The sequence below is a fragment of the Saccharomyces cerevisiae genome, chromosome IV (genome assembly GCF_000146045.2).
Source record: "Saccharomyces cerevisiae S288C chromosome IV, complete sequence".
Lineage (NCBI taxonomy): Eukaryota > Fungi > Ascomycota > Saccharomycetes > Saccharomycetales > Saccharomycetaceae > Saccharomyces > Saccharomyces cerevisiae.
The window spans coordinates 345,582-372,658 of record NC_001136.10 but is presented as its reverse complement, the minus strand read 5'-3'; the positions used below and the strand labels follow the sequence as shown (position 1 = coordinate 372,658).

The following is a 27,077-nucleotide window of genomic DNA, read 5'->3' as shown; positions in this document are numbered from 1 at the left end:
ATGCTGATGTTACTATTAGATTAAAAGTTTATATATTTTCCGTTGAGACTATTTAATTTGTATATACAAGGCCATGACTTTAATATTATCAAGTTTTCATTCTTGCTGCTTTTGGATATAAAATTAATCATGGGGTTTACCGTTGATCCTATCATACAGCCTAGCGGCGTGATAGTTAATATTGCTCTTTTGAACGTTGTTTCTTTTGCCGAGGGCACTTTCACTAGTGCAACTTTTCAATTCCGTTACTAAGCCAGCACATTTAGGGCTCATATGACCATATGAAGACCAGCATTGTAATAAGTTTGACATTAAAACAAGACATTTGTTCGCTTCTTGCCTAATGATAGGTTTCTTCACTTTTAGTCTGGGAAGAGGGGGTAATCTATAAACTGGTGGTTTTCCGGACATTAATGGGCACTCTTTATTTTAGATGGAAGTTTCGGCGAGCCCTCGTGTTGCTATGGTAAGACTTTTGTCTCACTTAAAGCCTCAAAGCTTTTATATTCTGCCTAAAATACTGGGAAAAGAATTAATATGTAAAGTCCGCATTACCCGGAGAACGAACCTGTCATCATATATAATAACCAAAGATGTGCGTAAGGGAGAAATTTTGCAATGAGATATCAATGTAATGACATGTTTTTAATACGTACACACTAAATAGATGATTTTTAATTAGAGGAAAGGAATGGAAAAGAAGTAGGTGTTGACAAAGGCGCTGAAGCATTGGCCGACAAAAAAATATTAAGAGTAACCACATTCGACTAGATGGTGGTTATAACAAAAAGAGGAAAAACCCTGCCTCGAACGGGTGAAGAGAACATGGGGTAAAAGAAAAGAATACATGGAACGAGAAGGGAAATAAACACGGATCAATGAGTTGTATGAATCAGATCACCTTGGTGGGAAGATGACTTCTCCGGTTAAGCAAGTGATCAGATCATCCTTTTCAGTGTAAGCTCTTGCTACAACAACATATTTGCCAGGTGGAACCTCGCCTGGGATCTCAACTATTTTCTTAATGTTGTATTCACCCGGTTCAATTGGACAGGATAAGCCTTCGATATCGTTATCTTCTAATGTTTCACACAAATCAAAAGTCTGGGATAACAGTCTGATGTATCCTAGACGGACTTCAACGTCGATATATGCCCCCTCTTCTATAGTTTCAAAGACCTCACCGTTAGCAGAAATAGTCAAATTTTCGCCACGAACAGGAGGGTTAGGGTCCAAATTGACCTCTTTGATTTCCACAAGTTGCTTGTCTAGAATGTCACATTGGTAAAGTGGAGATTCGCCGTTAATTGGTTTGGTGTTTGGTGGGGGAAGGGCGTTGAATATGCCAATCACACCCGCATTGACAGCAGCTGTGTAAAGAAATAGCAAGGCGAATAGAGCTTTCAAGCTGTGGGTCATTTTGGAAGGCGTGCTAGCTTTGAAGGAGAAGATTTAATATGGTTATGCTTTTCTGCCTTGGCGAATCAGCTCTTTAAGTAGCGCCAGTCTTTTATATTTCCCCTCCCGAGTGTTGATTAAAGTTTTTTTATTATCAGGGATTCCACCCTCTTTCAATAGATCCAAACCGTGGGAGGTGACGTTTCGGCACGATGAACGTAATAATTATTGTGATAATAATATAATGTAATATAACATAGTAGTATTATATATATATATATATATATATATAAATAGGAAAGAAAGGACAAGGACAAAAAGGAAAAGAAAACTGCAATTGTTGAATATGTAGTTACTAGTTCTCATTCCTTCTTTTTTTTTTTAATTTTTTATTTGGTCATTTTGACCATAGTAAATGGAATGCTCTTAGAATGTGCTTGTTGTGTATCGTATCGTAGCAAATGGCGTAATGAAAAAGTTTCTGATTTTTGTAGTCTTTTTTTTATTGTGAAAATTATTTTTATTCGTCGAGTTAGGGAGGGCATGCCGTCGTGTTATAAGAAATAGCCGGCTCTTTGATTATTATGGTTTGCCGTGGATTCTCTTATGTAGTCATCGGGAACAGCCGAGAAAATTTTGAAAGTAGGTTCCAGATCCTCATCGACCTTCATTACACTCGCGACATTACCACATCTATAACAGTAATTTGGCGCGGACCACACGGTTACAACGTCCTTTTCAGGAAAATGGTACTTGAACCCCTCCATAACCAGTTGGTGAGCCCGGGCAATAAGGTTCAGTCCATTAACGTGGTTAAACTCTCTAGCAACTTTACTGCCAAAGAGCCATCCTGCACCACGAGGGGAAACTTGCCAAGCCTCTACATTGTCAGGGTCTGACCAAAGCAGGTCCGAGAACCCACCCTCGTGTGGCACTTCTTGAGCTCTTGACAAGACTCTGATTTGATCGAGCATTCTAATCTCGGGAGATAACCCTCCATGGACACATAAGATCTTACCGTCAATTATAGCGGCCAGCGTCAGGAAATCAAAAACTTGACAGCAATACTTCCATACGGTGGTAGATCCGTACTTATTCAGGCATTCCTCGTAGAACCCGTAAACTTGAGTAATTTGTCTGGACTCATGGTTTCCTCTGACCAAAGTTATCTTTGCCGGGTACTTGACTTTCAGACACATTAAAAGCGTAAAAGTTTCCAGACTATAGTAGCCACGATCCACGTAATCACCGAGAAAAATGTAGTTTATATCGTCAGGAAAGCCACCCGCCGTACGGAATAGCTCTAACAAGTCATGAAATTGGCCGTGTATGTCTCCACATACAGTAACGGGGGTCTGTACCGGCTGGATGTTACTTTCCTCCATCAAAAGTTCTTTCACCATTTCACACAGTTGTTTCATCTCGTTTTCAGTTAGCGCCTGGCATTTCTTTATTGTTTCAAGCCATTCGTCGGGGCCTCTAGATACCATTGTTATTGTTCCTTTTATTATGGATGTTTTTGAGCTTCAATAGTATTTCACCTTGTAATGTCGAATCTAAAAAGAGCGAGGAGGGGACTGAAGAATAATAGGAAGAGAAAGAGGGACCGTATGTGCAGAACTCCTTTATCTGTATGCTTATGATAGTATGCAATAACCTATTGTATTGCTTCTTTTTCTTTTTTATCTACCGTCTGTAGCTCTTCAATGCTCCATTACGTTGTGTGCGAGCATCACTGGGTTTCCACTGAAGGCTATATTTTTTTTAATTTTGCTGGGCTTCGACTCGATATGCATGTTTTTTTTTTACCGCTCCATGAGCGAAGAGAGAAAGAGAGCGAGAGCGAAAGAAAAAATACAGCGGACTTGACTAGACTTATTACCCGCAGAAAGATGGATATCACTTAACACGGAAGTATCGCTCGCGCCGCTTCATGTTACCCGCGGCTGTGTTATTCCCCCTTTTTCTTTCTTTTTCTTTTTTTTTTTTTTTTTTTTTTTTGGATTTCTTTTAATTTCATTCTTTTCATCTCTCCTGCGTCGCCTTACACTTCATGGTTACCAATAGCGTGGCCTTCCTTTTTTTTTTTCCGGGAACCGCCGCGGCTTTGCAATTTGCTTGTTAGTCAAACCCCGCGGTAGTTAAAATCAGTGACAAGAGCAGAAAAAACACCACACGCAATGGCCGCATATGAGGCAAATGGTGGGGAGGCACGACGTGGCCGCACAGGGGAAGGGGAGCCCACATTTGCGTTATTTTTTTTCCTCCGGCTGCTTTTTAGCCTTCTACGCGCGGGACGGCTTGCGCGCGTTCTCGGAACTTCTAATTAGTCCGGGGGGAATCAAGTTCCGGGCCGACACTTACACGAGCACATTGAGGAAAATAAAATCCGGGAATGTCTTGCCGGATATGACCTGAATTGGGAATCCCGGATTTTTTTTACTACTTCTTTCGTTGGCCTCATTCGAGTCTTTGAATAGAAAAAGAACAGATCTCAAATAGCCGCATTGATTCTCGCTTGGCTGCCACACAATTTGGTAGTGGCTGTCGGAAACCCCCCATGCGCTTATTGCTAGATTGGTCTTTTCCTTCCCTTACGGCCCGTGGCTAACTCTCAAGGATATCTCTAGATTGTCACTTCCTAGGGGCATTGTTAGTGGTATGGTTACTTAAACCTATTTTATGTACGTAATGCTCTCCTCGCTGTTTTACTCTTCCCTTTTCCAATTTTTTTTCTTCGTTTCCTTTTGTTTTCTACTACTGATAGCTCCCATCCGCAGAGGAACAGAGGGCGAAAAAAAAAGCACCATTTCTTAAAAGTTAAAGCTGCATCAGTGCGTTCTTTATTCTGTCTATTTCTCAAAAGCGCATATTTCCGTCTTTATACATTTATATATATATTCTAAGTGGAGCTGGAAAAAACATGGAAGTAAATTCGGTGCCCTATGATTAGGATATCTAATTCTTGTCAGTTGCTTTTCTTGGTTTGCAGTAGCTGTAACACTGGAGCGCTTGGAATATTTGTTACTTCTTTTCTTTGGCTTCCCCTATGCTGGTATCATCATCTTTTGCATCAAGCATTGACTCAGTAATGTCCCATGAGACGATGTCTTTACGGAGAAACCCTCCCTTTATAGATACTCCAGAAAAAATGCCAAACCCAACGGCTTCTCCCAATGGCACCATTCACCATTTGATAGATCCATCACTGCCATTGTTGTCCAGTACTACGTCGTCTTCGCGCTCTACCCTCAGTTCTACACTGAATTCTCCTCCACCTCCCCCATTAACTACATCATACTCTTCTTATAACTCCTCTGCATGCCAGTCTATCACGAGTTCGCCTACAGACAATACAGCCTTGGCACATAATTCCAAATGCTATTTCCCTCATAGCCTTTCTCCAACACCGCTGTCATCCAACAGCTCAAGCCATGTCATTTTGCCACCCATATCCTCCTTCACCAATTTAATTACAGTTGCAGAAAGAGAATTTAACGGCAGATCAAATTCCTTGCATGCCAATTTTACATCACCGGTGCCAAGAACAGTGCTAGATCATCACAGACATGAGCTAACATTTTGCAACCCTAACAACACAACGGGTTTCAAAACCATCACCCCCTCACCACCAACTCAACACCAGAGTATATTGCCAACCGCGGTAGATAACGTACCGAGATCAAAATCCGTGTCCAGCCTACCCGTTAGTGGATTCCCACCTTTGATCGTCAAACAACAACAGCAACAGCAACTCAACAGTAGTAGTAGTGCCTCTGCACTACCGTCTATTCATTCCCCATTGACTAATGAACATACAAGCAGGTATTCATCGTCTTTAAAGGATTCCGCCAAGATAACGAAGCAAAGAAAGAAAAAGGAATGCCCCATCTGCCACAACTTCTACGCCAACCTATCTACGCATAAATCCACTCATTTAACTCCGGAGGACAGACCGCATAAGTGCCCTATCTGTCAACGCGGCTTTGCCAGGAACAATGATCTGATAAGGCACAAGAAGCGCCATTGGAAAGATGAATTTATGCAAATATACGCAAGGGAGTCCGACAACAATAGTGGTGCTGACGATCAAGATGACACTGCCCGCACCTCCGCAAACAACGACAGCGACGACTCAAACGATAAACTCGCTGCCTCATCCTCTTCCGAAGAAACAAAACTACTGAAGAAAAACCAATTGAAATCACTATACAAGATTAAAGGTGCATTCAAGTGTCCTTACAACTCTACTCTGATCAATTTGGATATGGAGGTGTATCCACACAAGTCTAGATCACTCTATTTCGAGCCAATAAACTGTCATCAAACGGGCGTTTTTTCGCGCTGTGATACTTTCAAGAATCACCTAAAGGCTTTGCATTTCGAGTACCCGCCCAAGACCAAGAAAGAAGATAGAGGTGTTGTGCCGGGGAAGTGCAAGCATTGTGGACTGCAATTTCCGAACGTTGACGTCTGGCTAAATAAGCACGTGGGGAAAGGATGTGGCTACTCATATCACTAAAACCAAAGTCATTCACCGACTCATACATACACACACATACATACATTTATTTATTTATGCCCTAATAATACACATCATTTCTGCGTAAATTATTGTTACGCTGCCCTACGTTATTAATCTAGATTCTTGTTTTCTCTCTGTGTCTCGTTTCTCTTTTTAGGCATGAAGCGAAAAAATCAACAACCGCTATTGACAGGAAGCAAGCTGGCATGAGCCGTTTTTTTTACTTTTTTTGATTTTACCAGAAGGGCGTTGAGACCTGCATCAGCCGTTTGCGGATAGGTTATGCCAGTGATGAAGCACCTGATTCAACTGCCGGCTCTCCGATTGGTCTCCGATCGTTTAGTTCCTTATATTGTACACTATTTCAGCTGTACAAGCCTAGGCCCGAATCGAATTATAAGTCCGTCCGGCTCAAGTCATGGACTCATTATCGATTCGTCTTTTTTTAGCTGCCCCCACGTTATCTCTTCTTTTTTTTTTCTCTGCATCGCGGCGAGTCCCTTGAAAGGGTCGCGAACCTTCGAAGCAGCACTTCTTTTTTTCACATGAGAATGTAGTCCATTGCGTAAATCCAGTCTTTGCGGCTTTCCCTTCTTCCTCATCATATTGTTGACCAACTCCAACAGAAAAGCACATTTCCTCTTCACCAATTTTCTTCTTTCTTTTTTGAAAGTACGAACATGTAAGGGACATTGGACATTATGTGCTCGTTCATGTATAATATTACATGAGGTAGTTAGTTACGTAAATTTATAAAAACGTATCGATGAAAGTTGCACAGAAGTAAAAAGTAAAGTATACAAGTATTACGTCGACTTCTTAGGTAGGTAACAATAATAAAAAATCAATTACGTAAAACGTATGCTGATAGTATTATTCTTAACATTATTTTGTTCGGTAGTGTTCCGAACAGCTTATTGTGATGTGGCCATTGTGGCTCCAGAACCCAACTCAGTTTATGATTTATCTGGTACAAGTCAGGCTGTTGTCAAAGTAAAGTGGATGCATACAGATAACACACCACAGGAAAAGGATTTTGTCAGATACACGTTTACTCTGTGTTCGGGTACCAATGCCATGATAGAAGCAATGGCTACTCTTCAAACACTCAGTGCGAGTGATCTGACAGACAACGAGTTCAATGCGATAATAGAAAACACCGTTGGGACGGACGGTGTTTACTTCATACAAGTCTTTGCGCAAACAGCTATCGGTTACACCATTCATTACACTAACAGATTTAAACTAAAAGGGATGATTGGTACAAAAGCCGCTAATCCGAGTATGATAACCATTGCACCAGAGGCACAAACAAGAATTACCACAGGAGATGTGGGTGCCACGATTGATTCTAAGAGTTTCACCGTTCCCTACAACTTACAAACAGGTGTTGTGAAATATGCTCCCATGCAACTCCAACCGGCTACTAAGGTAACAGCAAAGACATGGAAAAGGAAGTACGCGACCAGTGAGGTAACGTATTACTACACTTTAAGAAACTCCGTTGATCAACATACTACCGTAACACCAGGGTGGTCATACATAATTACAGCTGATAGTAACTATGCTACGCCGGCCCCTATGCCGGCTGATAATGGCGGTTGGTATAATCCACGCAAGAGACTCTCTCTGACTGCAAGAAAAGTTAATGCTTTGAGGCACAGATAATGAAATAATACAAAAAAAAAATTTATGAAAATGGACAAATCGATTTATTATATTCGTTAACATTTTTTCTGCTTAATTATTGTTATTCTATTTTTTTTTTTTTTTAAATGGATGAGCTGTATTCCATTTTAACCAGTAACGGTAATTTTTAATACTAATAAAAAAAGGAGACAAATAATATAGTATTAGTTGTAATTCATATTGTGTTTCTGTTTAGTACATATGTTAGTACATATATTCTTAATATGCTATGATAATGAGATACGAGAACCAGAAGAAACACAAGAATCACTCCTTGTGCTCCTCATCGTCATCGGCAATGGCAGAAGAGTCCTCTTTTGACTCTTCCTTGCCGTTTTTCTTCTTATTTTTGGGGAATTTAGGCAAGTTTTTCTTCTTATGGCCGTTAAAGGATCTTGATCTACCGCTGAAGTTTTTGGACTTCGAGGCCTCTCTCTGTAAATCAAACTGTTTTTTCGTCAAAACACTCAGTTTCTTACCTTCATATGACAAAATTTCGTTGGACTCATCGTCATTGGAATACGATTTCAAAAAAGCTTCACATTCTGGAATTGTCTTAAATTCCACCAAGACCGTACCATTAAATTTCTTGTTTCTGTGATCTCTTCTCAAACGCACTTGGTTGATTTCACCTAATTTTTTGAAAAAGGCTTCCAAGTTCTCCTGCAATTCAGGAATTTGGGAAGCTTCAACGTCCTCATGTGGGAAATTCATTACAGCCAAAGTCCGTTGGTTTTGCTCAATTCTGGCATTTCTGGCAGCAGTTAGGTCCAAAGGAACACGTCTCTTGACGTTCTCTCCATCAGCAGATACTTCCAAAATTTCAGAACTACGTAGTGCTTCGATAACCTTATCCACTGGTCTATATTTCTTCATACGGTTGAATGTGGCGATGGTGCTGATGGGGACCCATCCATCGTTTTTTTCCGCTGTTGTGCGCAAGAACCTGTCATATGGAAAGTTGAATTCAGAAAAGTAGAATTCCACTTGCTTTAAACATCTGTCCAAGACTTCTGGAGTAAATTCAATCACAGCAAATGAATTACGTCTTGATTGTGGTTTCTCTTGCTCCTCTTGTTGTGGTTTTTCAGACATTACTTCTTTGCAGATGCTACTTTAGTTCCAGTAGAACCAAATAGAACCCATTTTTTGGAAAAAGAAAAAAATACATCATAGCGATGAGATGCGACTCTGTGCTTTTGATTTGGTTGTAATTCAAAAATCTTGAGATATTGCGATGAGGTTGGGCTGAACACATTACACTAAGACGAAGACGAAAATTTTTTCACGGTCACGAGATGGATCTCGTGAATGATGATATCAATTATGCTTCCTTTGTTTTGTTGAGAATATGGTATGGTGTTCAAAATACTTATATTAGGAAGGGTTTAAGGTGAAGGGGGAATTCTTCAATAGAGAAGTTTAGTGGTTTCCCTCCGTCAGTGAATTCGAGCAAAAAAATAATGAGTGTGATAGGTAGGTTCTTGTATTACTTGAGGTCCGTGTTGGTCGTACTGGCGCTTGCAGGCTGTGGCTTTTACGGTGTAATCGCCTCTATCCTTTGCACGTTAATCGGTAAGCAACATTTGGCTCAGTGGATTACTGCGCGTTGTTTTTACCATGTCATGAAATTGATGCTTGGCCTTGACGTCAAGGTCGTTGGCGAGGAGAATTTGGCCAAGAAGCCATATATTATGATTGCCAATCACCAATCCACCTTGGATATCTTCATGTTAGGTAGGATTTTCCCCCCTGGTTGCACAGTTACTGCCAAGAAGTCTTTGAAATACGTCCCCTTTCTGGGTTGGTTCATGGCTTTGAGTGGTACATATTTCTTAGACAGATCTAAAAGGCAAGAAGCCATTGACACCTTGAATAAAGGTTTAGAAAATGTTAAGAAAAACAAGCGTGCTCTATGGGTTTTTCCTGAGGGTACCAGGTCTTACACGAGTGAGCTGACAATGTTGCCTTTCAAGAAGGGTGCTTTCCATTTGGCACAACAGGGTAAGATCCCCATTGTTCCAGTGGTTGTTTCCAATACCAGTACTTTAGTAAGTCCTAAATATGGGGTCTTCAACAGAGGCTGTATGATTGTTAGAATTTTAAAACCTATTTCAACCGAGAACTTAACAAAGGACAAAATTGGTGAATTTGCTGAAAAAGTTAGAGATCAAATGGTTGACACTTTGAAGGAGATTGGCTACTCTCCCGCCATCAACGATACAACCCTCCCACCACAAGCTATTGAGTATGCCGCTCTTCAACATGACAAGAAAGTGAACAAGAAAATCAAGAATGAGCCTGTGCCTTCTGTCAGCATTAGCAACGATGTCAATACCCATAACGAAGGTTCATCTGTAAAAAAGATGCATTAAGCCACCACCACATTTTTAGAGTAGTATATAGACCCAAAAACTGTAATTATCTTTTTAAAAAAGTAAAATGACTTACGAATGATTCTGATGATTTTATTTATTACGACTCATATACCCAGCGTAAGAAGTGATCAATAGACCGCTACTTTATTCGGAGAAAGAGAAAAGAACTTTCCATTGTAATGTATATATAACACCAGGCATGTGTCAAAAATGTGAGACTAAATAGAAAGAAAAATACGAGGAACAACAAATAATACGATCTTGTGCATATTTTTTCCCTTTTTTTTTTTAATTCTTTTTTTCTGAAATTTTTCATTTGTTCACTGTTTAATATCTATCCATTTTTGTTTCCGAATTTTCATTAACTTTATTACTTATTTACGATACAATTTTCCCTTTAATCTAGTACGAAATGACAACAACCTCAACAACCAGTGTAGATGGCAGAACCTCCTCGACTTTGAAGGCTACTTTATCTGCTTCAGGTCCAAATTCAAATGGTCCAACGCCCGCTGTGCTTCCTCAGAAGCCAAAATTAACAGGTTGGGCGCAGGCAGCTGCCAAAGCCCTTCCAAGGCAACAGCAACAGCAACAGCAGGCACGAAAAGATGATTCCGTGGCTGTACAACCTGCTAATACGAAGACTAAAACCATCGCATCTACCGCGCCGCCTGCTAATATAAAGGGTAGTTCCACCGCCAATGGATCATCCACAAATAAGAAATTTAAAAGAGCGAATAAACAACCTTACAATAGAGAAGAAGTTAGATCGTATATGCACAAATTATTTCAGAGCTATACCGCTGGTGAAAAAAGTCATTCAATGAAAACTTATAAGCAAGTACTATCAGAAACGGCAAGTGGCAGAGTTTCAACAGCCACTGACTGGGGTACTGTATCAAGCAGTAAAAATAAGAATAAAAAATACGGCTGTTTGTCCGATATTGCTAAAGTTTTAAGAAACCAATGAGAATATCGAAGCATCACGTTTCATAACGCAAAAAGGAGTCAAACAAAAAATGAAGTATGAAGTCAAGAAAACGAAGAAAAGAGGAAAATAGAAGAAATGAAAATATTATTTTACAAGCGTAAATAAAAATTTTATAATTCATAATGTCGAAAAATGTATACTGTGTTAAGACGCCTTTCTTTGCTTTTTCTCTTAGTCTTTATTGCATAGTTCACTTAGCCTTTCCGATGCTAGCGGCTTTTCGCATCGTTCGGAAATTAGTACCTTTCTTTTTGCCCTACAAGAAAAACTATTATACAGTGTAAATACAAGATAACAGAGACCGCTACTCAGACAGCAACTTCTAACGTTTCATCGAGACTAGTTTCCTTTCATATCATTTTATAGCAATAACCATTTTCCAAGTGCAAATCATGCCTCTATCAAAGGTGGAGCACTACCTTTCATACCATACGCGCTTACTCTTACCCCATGTTTTGTCTCTTCAGTCATCACATCGTGTTGCATACATCTTTTCGCTATTATCTGCGGTGTCAACTGGCTTCATTACTTTGATATCTCTTTACTCTCAACCGTGGCAGAAACATTTAAATTATTCCTCATGGCAAATCAACACCATCGCTAGTATGACTAATTTGGGGATGTACTTGACGCCACCAATCTTGGGGATGATCGCTGATTCTCATGGCCCCATTACTTTAAGTCTTTTAGCCATCATAGGGTTCATACCTAGCTATTCATATCTGGCTTACGTTTTTAATCATCCGGAGTTATCTCTCGGAGGAAATGGTGACTCATCATTCAATCTATCCATCATTTGTTTCGTTTTCATAGGTATATCAACAAGCGCTTTATACTTTAGCGCTTTACTGACATGCACTAAGCTATATCCTCATACAAAACTACTATCCATTAGCTTACCAACGACATGTTATGGTATTTCTTCTGTAGTCGGTTCTCAACTGCTAAGAATCAAATGGTTCTGGTCCTCTAACGCAAGTTCTTCCTCGTCCAATAGTGACTTAAACCTGGGAAGAGTATTCCAAACATTTGCCCTCGTTTATGTCGTTATTGGGCTACTTGCATGGATAGCCACCAGCGTGGTATCACTTTTGCATTTTAATGAAGAGCAAGACAACCAAAAACGGCTGGATGATCAAACTGATGTGGAACAATCACCGCTGTTAGAACGAAGTAATCATGTTCAAGAAAAGTTTACGCAGACGATGCTAAGGATCTTTAGTGATCCTGTGACATATATCCTAGCGGTATCAATTTTGTTATCACTTGGGCCCCTCGAGATGTTTATTGCCAATATGGGATCACTGACTAACCTGCTAGTCCAATTAGATGCGCCAACCTTATCTACAAAGTTGTTATCCACATACGCGCTATCTTCCACTTTTACGAGATTGCTCACAGGCATAGTGGCAGACTTCTTCGCCAAGAAAAAAATATCAATTAAATGGATCCTGTTGACTTTCCTTTCATTAGGGGTATGTGCACAACTGTTTTTATTGAAAATGACCTCTTCAGCGTCACCCTGGGGGCTAGTACCTACAGGATCATTGGTTGGAATTGTATACGGTGGACTTTTCACTGTTTATCCGACGCTGGTCCTGTTAGTATGGGGCGAACGCTCATTCGGGACTGTTTACGGTAGCTTACTAATTGCACCTGCTATAGGTTCTATGATATTTTGCATGTTGTATGCCAAATTTTACGATTCTCGCTGTATGAGTGGCGGAGGAGATCTGCGAAATCCGTCCTGTATTTCGGCTGTCTACAAGTACAGCAGTATCGCATTCGTTGTATCCGCTGTTCTTTCAGCTGTAGTATTTTGGAAATTAAAAAGTAGAAAACTCAGAATTTAAACAAAAAAGAAACTGCTACATTTATTTTTTTTAAAATTCATAGCTTATATAAATGACACCAATAAATTGCACTTATTTCTTTTATGCTATGCTATTGTTTTTGATACCCTTTTAAAGGTACCGGTTAAAAATTGAGAGAAAAAAAGAAAGAACTCCTCATAGGGGGCTCGAACCCCTGACATTTCGGTATCCTTGCTTAAGCAAATGCGCTTAAAAGCCGAACGCTCTACCAACTGAGCTAACAAGGATGAGTTCTTCGGAGAATCCTGGACATAAATTTGTCCATGTTATTTTAAAGTTTTATCAGATTTGCACTGGTCTTTACCGTTCCAACACTTTGTACATGTTGATAATAAGAATAAAATATCATCCATCGACTGCTATTCTTCATATCAATTGTACATTATCATATATGATGTAAGGTGATTGGGAAACAGTCATCAGATCTTATGGAAAATAAAATGTGAAGATTCATAATATGATAGGGTAATGAATGGCAACATATAAACGAATAAGAAAATCCGCTTCTAAAAAGAACGGAATTCACCAAGTATCCCAACATTGACCCATTTCTTATGCTTACATATTGTTATTTTTTGCCCCTGTCTTAGTAGCAGAGCTTTCGTCACATGTTCAACTAAATTCCAAACAGTTGAACTTTTTGTTCTACTGATCTTGTAATTCATGCTTCCTTCTATGCAACACGCCATACTAATTTAGTAGAATGAACAGTAACTGGTGAACGATGACTCTGTAGTAGAATACTATAAAAAGGTGGCATCGTATAAAGGTGCCTTCTTTGACCCTTGGCAGGTAGGGCGGCAACGGCACAATGATATTTTATTTAACAAAAAGATACGCTAACACCGCATCTGAACACGTAATACTACTATATGACTTGGAACAAATGGCTAATCAATAATCACATATGTTCGACCGCTGCAGGAAAAGAGAAAAGAAAGCAGTTTCTACAAGCAAGAACTTGGAAATACAGACAAACCTCCAGTACTTTATTAGGATTGTCCATTCCTCACCCAGATATGTTAAATTCGATACCAATGTGTTTTGATTCACGCGCAGAAAGAAGGACTTTCCCTGCTCTGCTCGGCAAAAACATACACGTTGTCGACCGAGCACGACTGCCGTTGTCGAAGCCACCACTGTCACTTCTCGTTTAATATCTTTAATCGCATCATCTATAGTTCCTAATTCTGCATTCCTAACACTGTAGCCTATCCAGCAAAATCATTCCCATTTTCTCTTTATATGTGCCTAGATTTTAAAATTTTGCTTAAGATGATTTACATTGAGGGGGGAAACTTGCTTTATCCGCTCCTCCAATTGATTCAAGAAGTATGGGCGCTGACCTACCATCTCAATTTCTTGTTTCACTCGAGAATTGTCACTGAGATAGTAAATGTCTAGAGAATCCTTTGCAACAGGAGATTTCAAATTTATATTCTTTGTGTTCGCATTCGCTTCCCGTCTGTTACTCGTTCCCTTACCATTCTATTATGCATTGCAGATCTGCCAAGTAAAAAAAAAAATACCTTGGTGTACACACCACCCATACATTATCTGACAAGGAAACAAAAGTAATGACAGTAAATTGAAGAACTTGTGATGAGCCAAAAAGAAGAATGTGTGCACTTCTTTTCGTATTTTTATGGTAAAGCCAGTTGGTGGCTTTCTTTGACGATATGAAACCCAGGATCCCATGCTGCCTATGTTGCATTTATGTAATTGTCTGTATGAAGCTCGCATTTTAGAGTTACTACTATGTGCTTTCTATGCAGTTGCTTGCCGCAGCCAAGACGTAGAGATTTCTTAGACGTGCTTTTTATTTCTTATGAAAGTAAAGAGTGTGTATACAACGAACTATGTTAATAATTAGTAGTACCAGAACATTGACTTTCGTAAGGACCAAACGGCATCCCTATCTCGGAAGAACACCACATGATGCAAGTTCTCCTGCCTACGAATAGTTCGTCAGGTGCCAGCACTGAGACCACCCAAACTAAAGGCAATCGAAAACTATACCACGTTTATCGTTATGTTTCGGCGGCTCACCTTGTATCAACCTGCTTGGCAAGCTGCTCTGCGAGGCTCCATTTTTTTACATTTTCAAGAGGAGTACATTTCACCTTAAAAAACGGCACGGAGAAAGCCTAAACTTGGTTGCATATACGCAATTACAAATCTTTTATAACTACTTCTGATTCTGTGCACGACGTGCCACCCGGTACAGTTCAAAGGTCACTATACGCACTGTCGATCGAGCCAACCCAACCCACAGAACATCCTAAAGCTTCAAATCGAAACGCGTACAGTCAGCATTCTTCATGCTGCACCCGATCCTTCTTACCGCGTGCTGGGTGAAAAGCAAGACTAAGAGCAAGACCCTTGGATAACGGCACCAAATGGACTACTTTCGTCCTTTCCTGCAACTCTGACTATAGCTTTTTCTATCATTGCCTAAACCAAACCGTCCACGCCACCTCACCAGCAACGCACAGCATGAAGAACGCGAAAACAGAAAAAAAAAACGCCAAAAGAAACGGCCACCGTGTACTTGCTGGCCAGCTAGAAATGCCTCGGGAGCCACCACGTTTATTTTTATCTCAATCTCTGAAAAACTTTTTTTTCTTTGTTTTTGTCGTTTTTCAGCATGAACAGCGCAGCAATAAACAAACAAACAAACAAACAGACGAACAGACACAGAACCACAGCTGACCGGTAGTAAAGTAAGCTGGTGGTTTCTCGCTTTGTTTTCTTTTTTTCCTTGCCTCGTGGCGCTCTTGTAAACATATATATAGTAGACTTTTCACGTCATTGTTAGAAGTTTCACATAGTCTTGTTTTCTTTTCTCCAAAACTGTATTTTTTTTTTCTTTGTCTATCTTGTTCTCACCTCTTTGACTTTGATAACGTTCATCAAGTGTGCAAACTACTTTACATTCGCTAACTCTTTTCTTCTGTCCAAATATTTTGTTGACTATACAAACAAAATATTATCAGCACAAGACAAGCTACAACTTCAACAAATAAAACATATATAATTGAAAAATGAAAGGTTTAATTTTAGTCGGTGGTTACGGTACCAGATTGAGACCTTTAACTTTGACCGTTCCAAAGCCACTGGTTGAATTCGGTAATAGACCAATGATTTTACACCAAATCGAGGCTTTAGCCAACGCTGGTGTTACTGACATCGTTCTTGCTGTTAATTACAGACCAGAAGTCATGGTGGAAACTTTGAAGAAGTACGAAAAGGAATATGGTGTTAACATCACTTTCTCTGTAGAAACTGAACCATTAGGTACTGCAGGTCCATTGAAATTGGCTGAAGATGTTTTGAAGAAGGACAACTCTCCATTTTTCGTCCTAAACTCCGACGTCATTTGCGAATATCCATTCAAGGAATTGGCTGACTTCCACAAAGCTCACGGTGGTAAAGGTACCATTGTTGCTACCAAGGTCGACGAACCTTCTAAATACGGTGTCATTGTCCATGATATAGCTACTCCAAACTTGATTGACAGATTTGTTGAAAAGCCAAAGGAATTTGTTGGTAACAGAATTAACGCCGGTTTGTACATTTTAAACCCAGAAGTCATTGACTTGATTGAAATGAAGCCAACTTCAATTGAAAAGGAAACTTTCCCAATCTTGGTCGAAGAAAAACAACTATATTCCTTCGATTTGGAAGGTTTCTGGATGGATGTTGGTCAACCAAAGGACTTCTTGTCTGGTACCGTTCTTTACTTGAACTCTTTGGCCAAGAGACAACCAAAAAAATTGGCTACAGGTGCCAACATTGTTGGTAATGCCTTGATCGACCCAACCGCTAAGATTTCCTCCACTGCTAAGATTGGCCCAGACGTGGTTATCGGTCCTAATGTCACCATCGGTGATGGTGTTAGAATCACCAGATCTGTTGTTTTGTGCAACTCCACCATCAAGAACCACTCCTTGGTCAAATCTACCATCGTAGGCTGGAACTCTACCGTTGGTCAATGGTGTCGTTTGGAAGGTGTCACTGTCTTGGGTGACGACGTTGAAGTTAAGGACGAAATCTACATCAACGGTGGTAAAGTCTTACCTCATAAGTCTATCTCCGATAATGTTCCAAAGGAAGCTATTATTATGTGAGTTAGGAAAACGAACTGTAATGAATATAATCTATATCACTCATCTGTTTTTGTTAATTTTATTTTAGCCAATATCATTATAAAAAGAGGAAAACATGCACAGAAAAAGCACTGCTTACTGTTATGTCTTAGTTTGTAATTGAAAATGAAAAATAAAAAAAAAAAAGAAAATAAAGAAAAAAAGGTTGATCCTTATGTAACTTTTTATTTACGTAGAAGTTAATAAATATTATCTCATTGTTTTATCTATTTTTCAGTATATGGATACATGTAAAGTTCCTCTATTTATGTATATTTTATGCATGACTATTCGCGTTTGAGATTGTGATGATCTGTTCTGCGCCCTTATTTTTATTATTGTTGGCTATCAATGTCTGTAGTATTACATCCAGCGAACTATCTACTTCTTCAATATTCATTTCCGTACCTTCCCTGATAATCCGTCTATATTTATGAATCTTGGCATTGTCTTCAAATTTCTTCACCAAGGAACTCAATTTGTTTTTCCTTTGTAATTGCAACATCGTTAGTTCTTGAGCCAATTCCAACCTTTCCAGCGTATTATTATCTTTCTCAACTGTGTTATTGGTGGTAGCCTGAGTTTCATCTTCTATTAATTTGTTCAATAAAACCGTTTGCCTGTATTCCAGCTTTTGTTTTATCAACCGTTTGTATCGTATGAGCCTTTTTCTCAATTTCTTAGTATTTTGTTCTTGTAGACGAGATAAAATTTCGAAGTCATCATTAGTCTGAGCTTCGCCGTTTTCATCTTTACTGCTCTCTTTCAATACCTCTAAAGTTTTTAGGCTTACCTGTATTTTCGTCTTAGAAATGCTTTTTAAAGTTTTTTGCAAACTTTTTATTTCGTTGTCATGCTGTTCATGAAGATCGTTGTATATGCTAGCCATTTGCTTCATAGAATTCACTACATTTGGAATATTTCTTGATATATTGGTGGCAATTTGAGATGGATAGGTTATGTAATCCGAAGGAGAAACAGGCGACATGATTACCATTGAATTAACATCATTTTTCGTTTCAATGTTGTTTGTATTAACGTGGATATTCAAGTCCGTGTTTGAAGAATTGACATGTTGATTTGTACCATTTTGTATCATCATTTGCTCATATTGTTGATTCATTATTTCATTGGCGGTTAATCCTTCCTTATTGGAAATAGTAGTTAATGCACCCATTTTGACCAGTGTATTAAAAAAAACAACATCTCCATTTTTAGAAGCAATATGAAGTGCGGTATCGCCATTTTTGTCTTGTGTGTTTAAAAGTAATTCAATTCTATACTGTGGGGAAAAATCCTTGATCTTAGATAGCACAACATCAAGATAATAAACTGCAGAAGGTGTTGTTGATTTTCGTTTCACAATATGGTGAATTACTGTTTGTGATTGCGAATCGATATCAAATACGGTCTCGTGCAGTAGCTGGAAAATTCTAGGGAAAGTTCTTCTAGTGTATGAATTGTGGAATAAGGAACTTCTCATCAATGGAGTTTGGCCTTGAGAATTTGTCGATCTGATACTTGTTCCGGCTTCGTACAACGCCTCAGCAATTGGTAAATTACCCATAGAACAAGCCCAATGGAAGGCAGTATGTAATTCTGGATCGATTGGAGCATCTATATAGGGAGCGCTGTGTGGAGGTGGGTGCAATAACACTTGTGGTAGGGACTTATTTGACTTCATTTCATTGGAAATAAAATAATCAACCAATTTTGAAAGGTATTTGTTAACTTTATCATTAATATCCGATGTTTGAGGCCTTGAAGTTACAGGATAACGCGGGATCATGGAAATAATAGGAGATGTTCCACCACCGGGAAATCGCTCTTCAAATGGATTACTATCGGCAAAATCGCCCGGTGACGTAGGTAATGAAGGAGAGGAAGATACGGACGTGGCCATTGATTCTGTTTGCTGTGTCTGTATCAAGGAAGATTGTTGTTGGGGTACAAATCCAGTATTTTGATTAAAAACTTGTTGTAATTGTTGTGAAGGTTCCACATCGCTTGATAAGCCGTCCTCAAGATCAATTTCTTTGAACTGTGCAGAATTATTTTGTTGCGGCTGCTGCTGTCGAGAATCGTGCCTTTCTTCTTCCAGAATACCCAATGTAGGGGATTGTGGTCCCATGGTGGATCTAATAGAGGGAAGTTGCGTTGTCGATATTGAAGAATTCGGTATCGCCGGTCTAGGAAATCCCATATCACTTTGAGAACGTTGTAAATTGACACCTAACTTCCGCCTACTTCCCCTCGTAGATCCTACCGGTCTACCTCTTTTCCTTGGTGCAGCCGTGGGATTTCCCAATATTTTGCTGCTTTGAAATTGATTTTCCTCGGCTTTCTTGTTGTTTCTTTTTGTTTCCATAATTGCGGAAGTACTTGCACTTCTAATAGCCTTTTTCCTATCCACCTTCGAGGCATGGTGATGTTTTGGAGCAGGAGGTGGAGAAGCAGACCCATCTGTTTGCGTAAAGTCGAACAACGGTTTCAGCTGATCGTAGACACTAAATTTTTCTGCCAGTTGTTTCGCTATGTTCAGTGGGACCCATGTACCCTGATATTTACCAAATCCACCCTGAACTTTTTCATGAGTTTCCTTAAGTACTTCCTTCTCTAGAATCCTTGTTCTTTTAGCCTTGGCAAAATTGGCGGCCTTTAAAATATGTGTAGCATTGACCCAATCATCCTTTTTCCTTTTCATGATAGATCCTGTAGAATGAATGAATTCATAAACATCAACCCCCGAATATCTCGCTGAGTATATTTGGTTAGACATGCTTGTGTTTCTGGGATTTACGTTGTGTCTCGGAATGTTAAGCACGATTTTGCAGACCAATCGCACTTGATATGATGTTTAGTTATATGAATTACAATGGGCTTTATTTTCCGATGGCTCAATCTTGTGCAAGTTATGTTGATTTTGTTTTCTTTTTTTCATTTTTTCATCTGTTGATTATACTAATCGGATGGAAAAACAAAGCAGTAGTAATTTAACAATCTAACAATCTCAAGCGCAAGAGAAAAAAGGAACGTAAATGAATTATCTCTAACGGCTAATGGATGCTGAACATGTGGAATACCAGTTTAATCACGATCAGAAATATCGTCTCACAGCGTAGTATTGCCTCTATTTGATCTTAAACTGCAATGCCGACGACTTTATGCGGGTGATCCCGCAAAGTGACCAAACTCAGCACAAGACTTATCTTAGATTAATATGTAGTTGTATGGTCTATGTATCTTGCAGGTATTCCATAATTAGATCAACTACTAGTGGTGAGTAGTTGACTCTACCCCTCCTTATCGGTAAGCCTAGCGCGTTGGGATCACCTTCAATGCCATAATAATTGTGGTCCGCATTTTCAATAAGTTTCAATGAATGTCTGCCCTCGAAAAGCCTTGCATAATTTGAGGCTGCGCTAATTGGCACTATGTGATCACACATGCCATAGCAGGACATTACTGAACAAGTTTGTGGTATCGTGGCAAATTCCGGAACGCAAACGCCAGCGATACTATAAGTCTCACTTAATGGTATCCAAAAGTCTTTGTATTCGCCATTTCGTGGACCATTCGCCCAAAACCCACCTTCTGCTTGCCAATGCGGGTGCAGTCGTGTGCAGCGTTCAATAAGTCCTCTCCCATCATATCTTCCAGCGCAATTGATCAGGTGAGACGGTAATGGAGATTCAGCTGCATGTAATTTTAGACAGAATTTGAACATGGCAAGAGATCCTCTAGAATGTGCCACAACCACGTCCAGTGATATTGTACTAGTTTTGTACAATTGCACCCTAAGAGACCTGTCAGATACTGTTTGGTATACTGTACTCAAATCTTCAAGATCCTGAGCGAGCGTCCTACCAAGGCCAGGGTCGCAGTTATCTGAGGAATCACCTTGGCCCCTAAAATCTATTCTTAGTACCCAATATCCGAATTCGGCCAGCCTTTTTGCTAGTAAAGTTTGATAAATAGCGTTCTTGTGAGATTGACTTCCGTGTAGTAACAATGCTAGTTTATTTTCCTTGCACAGTAATTTACCATCTTCTTTATTTGCAGTTGATGAATTTCTCTTTTCTGGGTATGAAACTATAGCCGCAATTTGATAAGATAAGCCGTTCATTGTACTTGTAATATATACGAATTTTTCATTTGCTTCCAATTTGATATAGGAGGGGGGAGCACTTTGTATTTGCACAGTGACATGTTTTTTTTCCATTTCGACTTGGTTATTTGACAAATATTCCCTTTTCTGATCTTTTTAGTACTTTCATCACTCCTGTAGATCTGCATCGGCTTTTCGCTATTTTTCCTTGGCTTATTATAATGCGTAAGCGTTTCTCGACAGAGATATTGCGACGCTGAGAAAAAAAAAGGAAGTTCTATGCAAGGGACATTAATGATATATTAGACAATTGTCTACGTGAGCTCACATATTGTTTGCACAAACTATACTTTAATTAGAAGGCGTGAAGTAATGTTAGATGTTATAGAAAATATAACATTTAGTGTCAGTAAAATGTATATATGCATATATAATTACAAAAAAGTAGTGCTGCCCACATAATCAAACAGATCGTTCAAGCGATTTGTTTATGCACATATTTTAACTCTATCATGCCACTTGCCCTTCTTCCTCGTCTTCTTCATCATCTTCTTCATCATCCTCTTCATCCGAACTAATTTCAACGCCCAAATCCTTCAGCTTTGAGCGATATTTGGCGTTTTTCTCATCTAGGTCAGTAACCAAGAGCATCAAGTCATCAATTTCCGAACGATCTTCGTTAGCTTCCTTCAACTTAGAGTTCTCTGCCTTCAAGTTATCCAGTTCTTTAGCCAACTTTTCAATTTCTTGTCTCTGAGAATCGGTTGTCTTTTTAACAGTATCTTCATCCCTTTTCCATGCTTGCTCTTTATTCACCAAATCGTTGTATTTAGTTTCAAGCAACATGGCTTTTTCATCAAGTTGAGACTTTTCGACTTGAAACTTCCTGACTTCGGCCCTACGTTCTTCCTCGGATTTTTGTGCCTTCTGTTGGGTGCTATCTAATTCCTGTTCTAATTCCTTGAGGCGCGAAGTTAGTAATTCTTTTTCTTCTTGATTACTTTTTATTTCGGCTTGCTTGTCTTTGAGTTCACGTTCTATATCTTCTAATTTAGATTTCAAAACTGTATTTTCTTCTGCGTTGATCCTTATTTTTTCTTGTGCGTTATTTAGCTCTTGTTTTACGGTTTCTAGTTCAGAGCCAGATTTTGCTTCGATCCTCAGTTTACTTTTCAGTTCTTCAATATCCTTTTCAGATTCGTTGATTCGGGATATCAAATCTGACTTCTCATGTTGCAAGTTTTTAATATCCTCCTCAGCACTTTTTTTCGACTGTTCTAATTTTTCATCTGATTTCCTTATGGTTTCCATTGAGGATTTCAACTCCGTTTCATTGCTCTCAATCGTACTCTCTAGCTTTTTCATCATTTCTTTAGACTTTTCAAGCTCTGCTTTCTCTTTTGAAGATTCTTCCTCAAGTTTTTTCAGCCCTTCTTCAACTTTAGCTTTGGATTCTTGTGCAGCCCGGAGTTGTTCTTTCAAGCTCTCCAGGTCTCGTTTATTATCTCGCTCTATTGATAGAAGCTTTTCGTCATTTCTAGTTATTTTGTCTTTATATGAAAGAATTTCATCTTGTAAGCTTTTTATTGTGTTTTGTTTCTCTTCTAAAAGCTCATCATTGCTTAAACTAACCTTCTCTAGTTCACTCCTCGTATTATCGATCTCTTTGGCTTTTAATTCGTTTTCATTTTGTAGCCTAATTAATTCATCTTCCAAAGTATTGATCTTTTCAGAATATTCTTGTGTAATTGTTGAAGATCCTTCATTAAGTAGCTTTCTTTCCTTTTCGAAGGCCTGATTTTTGATTTGTATTTCATTTTTCAATTTTTCCAATTGCTCCTCTGCATTTTTTCTTTCCTCAGAAGATGTCTTCTTCAATCTAGACAACTCAGATTCTGATTTCTCCTTGGCCTTAGATAAATTAGTGATCTTTTCCAATTGAATTTTTAGTTCAGTCGTTTTAGCATCTAGTTCTTCTTTTATCTTCTCCGATTCCTTCTGTAGCTCCAAATATTTAGAGTTCTTATCTTCTGAGGCCTTGAGTTTGTCTTCCAATTCACTAACTTCCTTTTCTTTAAAGTTACATTCGTCTTGTAATTCTTTAATTTTTACCGTTTCTGATTCTACACTTTTGATTGACTCCAATAAACTGGCTTCGTTCGTTTCGTTCTTCTTTTTCAGCTCTTTAATTTGCAAATTTAAGGCATCAATCTCTGACTTTTTCAAATTTGATTGTTCCTCTGAAGTGCTCTTCATTGCTTTAACTTCGCCCTCCAGTTCGTCATTTTTTTTCTTAATTGATTCATTTTCTTGTTGAGTGGAAGTAATCTCATCATTTAATTGAGATATTTCCTCGTTATATTGCCTTTCCTTGTTGGCAATTTGCTCCTCGTACTTCTTCAACTGAGCTGCTAAATCTTCATGCTCTTTTTCTAATGATTCTAAATTGGCACGTAGGCTGTTGAGTTGCTGTTTGGTTTCAGTGGCCTCCTTCTCGAGTTGAATTTTCTCTTCTTTTAAATGCTCCTCGTTTTCTTTAACTTCTTTCAAAGCTTTCTCTGAAGTTTCTAGTTTTGTTTCAAGTTCATTTTTGAGATTTTTATAAGCTGCTAACTCGGCTTCCAGCTCTTCCCTAGTTTTAGTCAATTCTGAGATTTTATTCACGTTTTCATCGTTTGCTGTTGTCGCCGTTTCTAATTTTTCTTTCAAGAGACTAATCTGGGACTCATATTCATCTTTTGAAGAATCGGATTTTGAGATAATTTCCTCCTTCGTTTGTTCTAAGTCAGAGATGGTTTTTTTTAGTTGTTCGATATTTTTTTCTATACTGCCTCTTTCTATTTGAAAATTTTCTTTTTCCTGTGACATAGAATCAATTTTATTTTGCAAATTAGACAATTGTATGCTGCTTTCGTTTTTTGACTCTTCTACAGCTTTTATTAGAGACTCATTTTCAGCTTGCATATCCTTATAGTTATTTGCTAAGGATTTCAATTTTTCTGTTAGTTTCGCTACTAGATTGTCATGACTCTGAAAGCGGGATTTGTACTCAACAAGTTCCTTCGAAATATGTTCCTTTTCTTTTGATAAATTATTACATTGAATTTTCATTTCTTCCAGATTTTCATTGATAGCTTTTATTTCAGTAATTTTTGCCGCAATATCTTCTTTTAGTGATTTAGTCTCTTTCTGATGGTTGACATTGCTTTTATCTTTTTCCTTCTGTAAATTTTTACAATTCTCCTCAACTGCTTGCATCTCTCTACTCAGAGCGAATAAATCTTTACCCATTTTGTTTATACCATCTTCTGCCTTTTTCTTTTGAGACAAAATAGTTTCAAGTCCTTTTTCTAAAGTTTTGATAGAGTCTTCTTGTTTGTGGATTGTGCTTTTGTACTCCAGTAAAGCAGTTTGATTTTCTTTGTCCTTAGTTTCCAGTACATCTCTCAGTTGCGTCATTTCATCCAAGGAATCTCTGACGTTCTTCAATTCAGTTTCCAAAATGGAAAAGTTTTCTTTCAACGAAGAATGTGAGGAATTCAAAATTTGGTATTTCTCATCCAACTCTTTGTGTTCATTAGTCAACGCAATCAATTTTTCGGTGAGGTTCTCATGGGTGCTTTCCGTTTCTGTTTGCAAAGAAGTTATCTCACCCTTCAATTTTGTACATTGCCTCTGTAATTTTTCGACTTCTTCGAAAGATATTTTATTGATTGGCTCTTCGTCAGGGTCGTGAGACAATGCAGTTCTGATCCTGTATATGTTTTCATTAAATAACTGTATGAAGTAAGTGCTGAAATAAACTTTTGGTAAACCAGTTTCATCAAGCTCCGGAGTTAGTATACTGTCTTCATTCATATCAACTTTTGAGAAATATGAATCTTTTTTAAATTGTTTGATTCGAGAAGCATAATTGTCTTTTCCCAAAGTTTTAGTGATGAATTCGAAGTATTCCTTTCTTGGGAATGGAGATTCTTTCGAGGAAAACTCGTATGCCACACCTAGTAACATTGTTACAAGGCATTTGATAGTAACGTCTTCATCTTGAATTTGGTAAGAGAAGGAAAGCAAGGATTTAATCACGGATTTATCCGAAAGAAAATCGTTCGTGGCCTTAAAGTCGCCAAAGAGCCAATATATTAGGAACGTTAAGTAGGAAATAGGAATTCTTATGTCAGCAGCAGTAAGGGAAGTAGTTAGCAATTCACTTATTGTTTGAATTGCCTTTAAGGGTTCTTCGTCTTCGAGATCGTTACCGGTGGTAACATTTCTTGTTATTTCACGTAGTTCTTCGCTATATTTGTGATCCTGTTGGAAAAAAAACATAAAAATATCAGTTGTGAAGAATAATTTAAAAGGGTTCAGATTCAATTCTGCGTCATAATTTAACAGGACTTCGAATAGATTTGCCTTGAAAGAACCTTCATATTCAGTGCCATCCTTCCCGTCGGTATCTTTATCTGAATCACTTTCTTTATCAGATTTGTTAGAACCACCATTTTCTTTAGCATTGTCGCCGACATTATTTGTTGAATTATTACACAATTGGACTTGTTTTAGTAAAAAATCTCTTTGAAGATCAAAATTATCCATGAAATAAGCCTTTAATAGTCTAGAACACGCAACTCTTGTATCAAACGTGTGAACGGAGTTGGCATAGAGCATCCAATTTATCAAGATGCTGACTACAGGAATTAATTTAATTGGACCACCGTTTGCAGTAGAGTTTACAGGTAATGAAGGATCGAAATATGGAACATCGATCTTACTAAACTCTAGCTGTGCATGTTCATTACTTCTAACCATGTTTGCGGCAGTCAAAAGAGCAACCGGTCTAACTTTTTTTGGGATATTATGAAAGAATGCAAGTCGCAACACAACCATTAATACGCTTGAGTCAAGCAACGCATTTTGATGCTTAGTGGTGACAGTATTTCCTGGCTCTACTGTTAGGCTGACGATATCTAAAGCTGTATTGATATTAACTATCCTTTGATCATTCCAAAAAAAAACTTCATCTTGAGATATTGGTTCACTCAAAAGGTGTGCCAGTTTTGGCAAGTTTCCTGTCTCAAGGAATAAAGTTTGATTAGAAGTGTTATACTTCAGGATGTTATTGATCAACGATAAACAATCATTGACGACGAGAGAGCCTCTTAACCCACCTTCTTCTTCGATGATGGAAAAGAGCCTTTCAAAAATGTTTTCAAAAGCAACCAATTTTTGAACGTGAGGTGAATCGTTCACTACTGCCATTAATAATAAAATAGCTTCATCCCTGATGGGCTCATGCATGTCATCTAGGAGTGAGACCATTGTGGATATGCTCGTTGGAAGTGAAATCAAAGCACTTCTCGCCTTCAACGGCCTCGTGGCCATCACTGCCTCTAGTAATTGAATTGTGTACAATCTAATATGGAAATTATCGATTTCCCAAAATTCAACAAGTAGGTGAATTAAATCTTCAGACTGCGTCAAAGCATCAGCAATCCATAACGAGAACTGATCTACTTGTTCCTTTTCTTGCTTCATCACCAATGGTGAGGGATACTTGCCATTCTGCAACCGCGATTGTTGAGAAATCCAACCTCTAGTTAAGTCGTCATGGCCATCGCCTCTGATGAAAAGAATCAAAATTGTTTCTAATATAGCCTTTACCGAATCTTCATCCATATAATCACGTTTCAAAGTATTGAGCAACGGTTTTAGCCCGGATGCAATCACTGATTCTCTATACTGCCGGCTAAATGCCTTTAATCCCAGCACAGCGGATCTCCTATCGCTAATCAAAGTGGAGTTCTCAACTCGATCGCACAACGTCGGAATGGTTTCATCCACAGATTGAATTTTTGGTTGCTGTATCAGTCCTTGAATGATGTCCATTCTTGATAGGAGGGTTGTTATAGATATTAATCACTCGAAGTCGTGAACAAGAATTGTCTTCTCTCCAGTATTCAGTCTCTGTG

At 38.7% G+C, this 27,077-nt stretch overlaps 13 protein-coding genes and 1 non-coding gene across 14 annotated transcripts; 6 read left to right on the top strand and 8 right to left on the bottom strand.

Annotated features, from left to right (window-relative positions):
* Positions 1-123: 123 nt before the first annotated feature.
* On the bottom strand, positions 124-411 carry MRP10 (mitochondrial 37S ribosomal protein YmS-T; the record flags this gene model as incomplete). Its single annotated transcript, NM_001184304.1, has 1 exon — positions 124-411. The coding sequence occupies one exon, from the start codon at positions 409-411 to the stop codon at positions 124-126; it is 288 nt and encodes a 95-aa protein (NP_010238.1).
* A 486-nt stretch (positions 412-897) lies between these two features.
* Positions 898-1,419, bottom strand: NPC2 (sterol transporter; the record flags this gene model as incomplete). The annotated part of the gene is made up of 1 exon (NM_001180105.1): positions 898-1,419. One exon carries the CDS (start codon positions 1,417-1,419, stop codon positions 898-900), a length of 522 nt encoding a protein of 173 aa, NP_010237.1.
* Positions 1,420-1,952: 533 nt separating this feature from the next.
* Positions 1,953-2,888, bottom strand: SIT4 (type 2A-related serine/threonine-protein phosphatase SIT4; the record flags this gene model as incomplete). The annotated part of the gene is made up of 1 exon (NM_001180106.1): positions 1,953-2,888. The coding sequence occupies one exon, from the start codon at positions 2,886-2,888 to the stop codon at positions 1,953-1,955; it is 936 nt and encodes a 311-aa protein (NP_010236.1).
* A 1,559-nt stretch (positions 2,889-4,447) lies between these two features.
* Positions 4,448-5,920, top strand: STP4 (Stp4p; the record flags this gene model as incomplete). Its single annotated transcript, NM_001180107.1, has 1 exon — positions 4,448-5,920. One exon carries the CDS (start codon positions 4,448-4,450, stop codon positions 5,918-5,920), a length of 1,473 nt encoding a protein of 490 aa, NP_010235.1.
* An 864-nt stretch (positions 5,921-6,784) lies between these two features.
* KNH1 (Knh1p) lies at positions 6,785-7,591 on the top strand (the record flags this gene model as incomplete). The annotated part of the gene is made up of 1 exon (NM_001180108.1): positions 6,785-7,591. The coding sequence occupies one exon, from the start codon at positions 6,785-6,787 to the stop codon at positions 7,589-7,591; it is 807 nt and encodes a 268-aa protein (NP_010234.1).
* Positions 7,592-7,879: 288 nt separating this feature from the next.
* On the bottom strand, positions 7,880-8,707 carry LHP1 (tRNA maturation protein LHP1; the record flags this gene model as incomplete). Its single annotated transcript, NM_001180110.1, has 1 exon — positions 7,880-8,707. One exon carries the CDS (start codon positions 8,705-8,707, stop codon positions 7,880-7,882), a length of 828 nt encoding a protein of 275 aa, NP_010232.1.
* A 368-nt stretch (positions 8,708-9,075) lies between these two features.
* Positions 9,076-9,987, top strand: SLC1 (1-acylglycerol-3-phosphate O-acyltransferase SLC1; the record flags this gene model as incomplete). Its single annotated transcript, NM_001180111.1, has 1 exon — positions 9,076-9,987. The coding sequence occupies one exon, from the start codon at positions 9,076-9,078 to the stop codon at positions 9,985-9,987; it is 912 nt and encodes a 303-aa protein (NP_010231.1).
* Positions 9,988-10,402: 415 nt separating this feature from the next.
* PBP4 (Pbp4p) lies at positions 10,403-10,960 on the top strand (the record flags this gene model as incomplete). Its single annotated transcript, NM_001180112.1, has 1 exon — positions 10,403-10,960. One exon carries the CDS (start codon positions 10,403-10,405, stop codon positions 10,958-10,960), a length of 558 nt encoding a protein of 185 aa, NP_010230.1.
* Positions 10,961-11,373: 413 nt separating this feature from the next.
* On the top strand, positions 11,374-12,834 carry MCH1 (Mch1p; the record flags this gene model as incomplete). Its single annotated transcript, NM_001180113.1, has 1 exon — positions 11,374-12,834. The coding sequence occupies one exon, from the start codon at positions 11,374-11,376 to the stop codon at positions 12,832-12,834; it is 1,461 nt and encodes a 486-aa protein (NP_010229.1).
* Positions 12,835-12,986: 152 nt separating this feature from the next.
* Positions 12,987-13,082, bottom strand: YNCD0003W. The gene is made up of 2 exons: positions 13,046-13,082; positions 12,987-13,022 (listed from the first exon to the last, which is right to left on the bottom strand). It is a non-coding gene; the product is annotated as a tRNA-Lys (tRNA).
* A 2,817-nt stretch (positions 13,083-15,899) lies between these two features.
* On the top strand, positions 15,900-16,985 carry PSA1 (mannose-1-phosphate guanylyltransferase; the record flags this gene model as incomplete). The annotated part of the gene is made up of 1 exon (NM_001180114.1): positions 15,900-16,985. One exon carries the CDS (start codon positions 15,900-15,902, stop codon positions 16,983-16,985), a length of 1,086 nt encoding a protein of 361 aa, NP_010228.1.
* A 295-nt stretch (positions 16,986-17,280) lies between these two features.
* Positions 17,281-19,782, bottom strand: MBP1 (transcription factor MBP1; the record flags this gene model as incomplete). Its single annotated transcript, NM_001180115.1, has 1 exon — positions 17,281-19,782. The coding sequence occupies one exon, from the start codon at positions 19,780-19,782 to the stop codon at positions 17,281-17,283; it is 2,502 nt and encodes an 833-aa protein (NP_010227.1).
* Positions 19,783-20,238: 456 nt separating this feature from the next.
* On the bottom strand, positions 20,239-21,225 carry YDL057W (uncharacterized protein; the record flags this gene model as incomplete). The annotated part of the gene is made up of 1 exon (NM_001180116.1): positions 20,239-21,225. The coding sequence occupies one exon, from the start codon at positions 21,223-21,225 to the stop codon at positions 20,239-20,241; it is 987 nt and encodes a 328-aa protein (NP_010226.1).
* A 396-nt stretch (positions 21,226-21,621) lies between these two features.
* USO1 (Uso1p) lies at positions 21,622-26,994 on the bottom strand (the record flags this gene model as incomplete). Its single annotated transcript, NM_001180117.1, has 1 exon — positions 21,622-26,994. One exon carries the CDS (start codon positions 26,992-26,994, stop codon positions 21,622-21,624), a length of 5,373 nt encoding a protein of 1,790 aa, NP_010225.1.
* Positions 26,995-27,077: the final 83 nt, after the last annotated feature.